The sequence below is a fragment of the Pygoscelis adeliae genome, unplaced genomic scaffold, assembly GCF_000699105.1.
Source record: "Pygoscelis adeliae isolate BGI_AS28 unplaced genomic scaffold, ASM69910v1 Scaffold26, whole genome shotgun sequence".
Classification (NCBI taxonomy): Eukaryota; Metazoa; Chordata; class Aves; order Sphenisciformes; family Spheniscidae; genus Pygoscelis; species Pygoscelis adeliae.
In genome coordinates, this window is record NW_008825104.1 from 5,256,963 (window position 1) to 5,263,521 (window position 6,559).

Below are 6,559 nucleotides of genomic sequence, written 5' to 3' on the forward strand. Positions count from 1 at the left end.
GGGAAATTCTATTTTAGTGGTCACTGTTAGTAAAGTCATTTTGAACCAAATGAACCACAAATCACTTGCAAGTTAGCTATAAACCCATAATACATTCAAGAGCATTTAATTGCAGGAATTAAATCAAAACTTCTCTCTCTGACATTTTTAAGTGAATAAAAGAATTTTAAGCACATTTGATGCCTTTTGGCTTCAGATAGCAGATGTTTCTGATTTCAGGAGTGCACTTGGGAGACAACTATAACCTGAATGGACTATATAAAAATTAAGATCATAGAATCATAAAATGGTAATAAAATAAACAGATTGAATGAGACCTCAGGAGGTCTCTATCCAACCTCATACTCAAAGCAGGGTCAGCTATGAGATCAGATCAGGTTGCCCAAGATTCTCCTCAGCCTGGTCCTGAAAATCTCGAAGGACAGAGACTGTACTACTTCCCTGGCCAAGTACAGGACTTTGCATTTGTCCTTGTTAAATTTCATAAAGTTCCTGTCCTTTCATCCCTCCAGCCTGTCTAGGTCGCTCAGCATGCAGCCATGCCCTTGAGTGCATTGACTGGTCCCAATTTGGTGCCAACTGCAAACTGGACGAGCATGTACTTTGTCACCTACTCCAGATCATTGATAACGTTATTAAACAGGATGGGTCCCAGGACAGACCTCTGCAACACTTTCCGGCCTTTGGGTAGAGTATGACCGATTAATCACTATCCTCTGAGCCCAAGCATCCAAACAGTCTTTTAACTATCTAGTTGTCCAGCCATACAGAACAAAACATCTTCAGTTGAATATATGAGTATTATGGGAAACAGTGTGTAAAGTCTTGCTAAAATCCAGGTAAGTGACATCAGCTGCTCTCCCCTTATCTACAGATCCAGTCATTTTATCATAGAAGGCAACCAGGTTTGGTCAGACATGATATACGCTTGGCAAATCTATGCTGACTGTTCCACATCACCTTTTTTCTCCTTTATGGGCCCATAAATATGATCTGAGACTCGCTCCATGATTTTCCCAAGAACCAAAGTATGGCTAGCTGGCCTTTAGCTCTCTTGCTCGTCCCTTTAGCTTTTTTTTAAAGATGCATACATATGCCCTTCTCCAAATGTTGGGCACCTTCCCCTATCTCCACAGACTTTCAAAGGTTATACATCCCCAGCCTTGCAATGCCATAGCATCGTTCTTGCATCTAGCCCATCTGGTCCAATATATTTGCATGAGTCAAGTTCTCCCAGTAATCCTTGTCTTGACGCTCATCCACTTCTGGTAGTTTGTCGTCTCCTTGAACCCTGCTCAGAGGCCTGAGAAACCTTGTCAGTGAAAACTCAGGCAAAGAAGGCATTGAGTACTTCAGCCTTATCAGTGTACAGTGTGACTAAATTACCCATCTCATTCAGCAGCAGTCCCGCATTTTCCTCGTTCAGCCTTCTACTACTAGTGCAGCAGTAGAAGCTCTTCTTGTTGCGTTTAAAGTTCCTTACAATTCTTAACGCTAGTTGAGCTTTGGTTTTCCTAATGTCCCCTTCACATGCCCAGGCAATTTTTCTAAATTACCCCTTCATAGCCTTTTCCTGCTTCCATCTGTTGTATACCACAGTTTTGCTCCAGAACTCAGTCATGAACTCCCTGTCTGGCCGAGGTGGCCTCCCAATATGTGTTTCAGGGTGGACCATTCTTGTATTTGAAGATTTGCTCTAGGTTTTGCTCTATTTTTGTAAAACAGAAATTTTGTTATTGTAGGTGAACATGATCTGCGAAAATAATTTTAGGATTGGCCACTTTGCTATAAGCATTGACACAGTGATTTTAAGGCATTTTGATAGTTGAAATTTTTCTTTGTTGAAATGTTCACTTATGAGTTTTGTTCTATTCCAATCTGTTTCAGATTTTATACTAACTCCATTTATTAAATTTGCATTCTGGAGGAAAATGGCATTAACACTGTTATCACCTATACTCTCTCTTCTTGCAAGTTTGACCAAGTCATAACAAGTTTTTATTTGTCTTGTGCTGTGCTTTATTAACTATGAGCAGCAAAATCAATTGCATGTTGCAAGAAAAAGTATCACGTAACAGGATGATAAGTTAAACATTTTCTTAGAAAACACCTTTTAAAAAAGTAACAACACAAAAAATTTATTTGCTGAGTTATACATCCCTTGTTCAGTCCCTAGGGCTTCAGTGAGATTGCAAATTATCTGACCTGCAGAATAGTACAACTTCAAGAGTTCTTAAAGCCTAAGTCCTGACCTAATTTACACACATATAATGACTACTTTGTCATGGTTAGATAGGTATAAAAATGAGCAGCACTTGCTCTGTTATTTATATCTTTTTATCTATTTTTATCTTTATATCTATTACTGATAATATAAAGCTGTGCACACTTTCTGTGCTGTTTTAATTTAAATAAAATGAAAGTCAGACAAATTTATCTCAGACCTGAGAAGTGGAAGAAAATTTTGGCAGCAACGCTAGCAGGAATATGATCTATATGAAACATGATCCTGAGCTCTGGCAGGACCTACTGGACTGTGAAAGAGGGAAAATGTGGTATAGTACAGAAACAGCTGAACATTTGGAGCTGCAGGCAATATACTATGTGCCATTTTACGTGCTAACTACATGTGTAATTTTCATCTGTATCCAGTATTATATCACTGCGAGGAAACCACTGATAAATGCACAGTACATAGTATAACAACTCACAGTCAGAGTTTTGATCTTTCTCATCATGTAAAACAACATCAACTTTTTCATCTTCAGACACAACACTCTAATACTGAGTTCAATGAAAAGATGACAGTATGCATGTAGTTTACCTAAGTCACCCGTTTTTAATCTGTCCCATAACTAGGTGTCTTGCTGTGTTAATCACATCAAATTCTGTTGCAGCAGGTGCCACAAAGCAGCCCTCTCAATAGGCCAGTGCAGGCATTTTCTCTGCTGCGCTCCAGGTCTCTCCCTACTTTTGAAACAGAGTTCCTCACTCAGTGCTCCATTGCCACATTCACTAAGAAGTGGGGGCAAAAATACTGAGAGAGGTTGTTTTTATATAGTTATGAGCAATAAGATAGAGTGAGTGAGTATAACAACAAGAACAAAGGAAACACTTAGTAACAACCCCCCATTCATGATTTTCGTTTCTTATTCAATGAGGGGATTTTTAATATATTTTATGCACTTATTGTTCTTCACATGCATTGGGTAAATAGAATTCAGTCTGTGCCTCACTCATATACTTAAGTCACAGTATTTCTTTGAGCATTTCATAGTTAAGATTCAATACACAAGATGCATGATCTGACACTACATGGTGTTGTTCTGTTCACTGAACTGCATCACCTGTGGTATCATTCTTTCTAACAGAGATGTAATTACTGAATTTTGTTTCTCCTAGCTCCATACAGTGTGTTTTCTTTCGCTTTGTTTGTTGAAAAGCAAGTAAAATGAAGTATAAACCTATTTATACATTTCAGGCAGTGATTTTTTTAAATTTAATTTTTTACTATTGTTCTCTCATAAGGCCCCATACACAGAAAACATCTCACTAAGATGAATTATTTCAAAATTCAGACTTCCTCCCCTGGGAGAAGTATGAGAATACAAATCAAATATAATCCATCTGAGTCATTCTCCTCAATTTGTTCCTGAAAGGCACTCAGATACTATAGTTACAAGTATTGCATAAATGCTCTATTGTATTAATAGACTAGTTCTAGAGATAGCAGACTGTTGGTTTTTTACTCTTTTGTATTGCTACACACAGGGATAACATTATCCCAATTTCAGCTGAGCGTAGCTGGAAATGAATGGAAAAAGCATCTATTACTGTGGAAAGCTTTATTTCATTTCATTACACTACCTACTCCAGATATTGACATAGAAAATATGTCATTACATACATATATGTTGTGCACCAGTATGTCCATGTGATTAGCGTTATTACAGCAGGTGTCCCCACCCTGTGATTATTACATGTATGTCTTTTTAATTCTTCTCCTTAGAGTATAGAAAAAAATTAAGCCTTAAAAAACCCCACAGTGTGCAGTTGTTAGCTTTGCTCCTCCAAGATTTTGTGTAATGTCAGCAGTGGCAGGAAAGAAAGCTCTTGTCTCTAACAAGAATCAGTTTCTAGGACGGTAATATTCTCTGAGAACTGGACACTGATGCTGCTTCTTGATTACTACTTTTTCAGGATGGCACATATATAAAAAATAATTACACAAACAATAATGCCAAATTTCACATTTCTGGTTTATGCATGACACCACTTCCAATGATGAAGTCTGTAGTATAAATTTGATTACCTTTGAAATAAAACCTTAAATTAAAAACGTCTAAGTTAAACCAAAGTTTAAAGTCTAAATCCAGTTAACTGCCAAAAATGTATAATAATACTAACATTTACCTTCCAGTAATTTCAAAATACAGTATTTGTCCCAATTTTTACAAATGAGAAAAGTGTACCATGGATAGCTGAACCAACTTTTCAAAACTCATACAGCAAATCCATAAAGAACTCAGTGCTAAAGTTTGCATCTATAAAATAACCAAGATAGTTAATCTCTGGAAAGCCGGGGAATATAAAGGTAATGAAACCTCCACCACCGTTAGATGTACAAACTGCTGTTAATCTGAGAGATTAACAAAACATTTCTTACTGCATGCCAAGTAGATCCCGCAGTGAGCTCAGATTTTTCTAGCAAAACAACGTCCTTCAAGCCAGCCTTAGCCAAGTGATAGGCTAGACTTACACCAACGCAACCACCTCCGATGATCACTGTATCTGCTCTATCTTTCCCCAAGGAAGGAGACTGGGTTTCTTTCCTGAGGAAAAAAAATTACTGACAGTTACAAAAAGACAATTGCACTTTTGTCCATCTCTTTTGTTTACAACTCTAATCACAATATAACTTGGTGCCTGCTTGGGAGTCTAAGTGACCTAACCTGTTCACTCTTATCTTCTTTCACAGTAAATGCTCTTGAAGGATCATATATATAAACAGTACTAATACAAAAAGCAAAGCAAGTTTGCTTCCACCCACAACTTTAAATATTTGTTATTTGTCCAATATACCCTTATATGTAGACCCTATTTTTCAATGAGAAACTGTACCCCCAAAATGAGTGTCGAAACCTGACTTTTCAAAACTGCTATAGTATACGTAACACAAGAAGTCTTTAAAAAATGTCTACTTGGTAGAGCTCCTTAATAGATTTCTAAAGCCAATGTCAGAAGACCACATCAGTGTTTGTGTTCATGAACAATGAAACTTAATGTTTATTTTCATGTTTTGTCTATTTTGACACCTTCTACTTTGCTGAAGTCAAAACATCATAGAAACAGGTTTTTGTCAATGGCTCCCACCTGCTACTACACCATGCTGCATCTTCACAAGCACTTTAAGCCAGCATAAACCAGAACTGCTGCGATAGGCAGCCCCATTCTCCTCCATCTCATCTGATCCTCCTCTCTACTGCCCCATCCACAGACAGCCAAGCAGCAAGCCAGATCAGGAAATTTATTCTAGTTTAAAAAAGCCATTTTTTTTGGATGTGAGACAAGGTAGGACCTCTTAGTACGGTAGCAGTACAGACTACTGTGACAGCACCATATTTCTCCGTTCAGGACAGTTAATCAATACTCAATTTTATCTCCCCCCTCCTTGCACATTTGCTTTTGCAACTTCTCTGGCAAAAGGCTTTCTAATGCGTAACTAGTCTTCCACCCATCCTCCACTCAGAAATCAAAGCTATTAGTTGTATGTATTATGAATGGAGATCTTATAAAATAATACGACATTTTAAACGCAAACGCAGGAGGAATATGCACCGTGCTGATTCACCACATGGCAAAGAATGAAAAGTAAAATAAATGGGAGCACTGGACACCACAGGTTTTCTGTAGTTGGTGCACCACACACTTGCACATACTCTTTTTTGAGATTACATATTAATTTTTGCAAGGTAACAGTAAGCTGTTTAATCGCCAGACGTGAGACACTTACACCAGCTCCTCCACTGAATTTTGAGGCACATGGTAATCAAGGTCAAGCATGGAGGCGTTTCTCATGCTTCTTTTATGCTGTGAACTTGAGACTTCCTCACCTGACTTTCAGCTCTTTTCAAACCTTTTCTTTCAAACCCAGAAGCTGGGTAAGAATACAGGGGATACCTTCCCTGTGAACTACATGCAAGTGAAAACAGGTCATTTTTCACTCATTGATATGGCCCAGAGGAAACTGGAGGGATCTCTCTATACCACGTCAGCGACTCACGCCGGGCCGGCTCCTGGTCTTTGACGCAGAAATGCGAGGCACAGGGGGAAGATGCACCTCCTGCCCACGGGGAGAGGCCTTCGCGGCCCGGTGACCCCGACCGGCAGCTGGTGGAGCACCGCAGGCCGGCAGAAGCAGCCCGTTCCCCTGACCACCTTCCCCTCGCAGCCCCCTCCGGGCAGCTTTACCCTCGGGGGCCGCGCTTTGAGGCGGCGCGGAGGCCGCGCGCTGACATCCGCGACCGCTAACGGCTCCTGTGCCCGCGCCTCCCCACCG

General features: G+C 39.5%; 1 protein-coding gene across 1 annotated transcript in view; it reads right to left on the minus strand.

The window, feature by feature from the left end:
- DMGDH (dimethylglycine dehydrogenase) overlaps window positions 1–6,063 on the minus strand; it is a 48,563-nt gene extending 42,500 nt beyond the window's left edge. Inside the window, exons 1-2 of the mRNA XM_009327320.1 lie at window positions 6,014–6,063; window positions 4,667–4,832 (exon numbers count right to left, since the gene is read on the minus strand). Coding sequence (XP_009325595.1) covers window positions 4,667–4,832; window positions 6,014–6,063 — 216 coding nt within the window. The remainder of the gene's footprint in view (window positions 1–4,666; window positions 4,833–6,013) is intronic.
- Window positions 6,064–6,559: the final 496 nt, after the last annotated feature.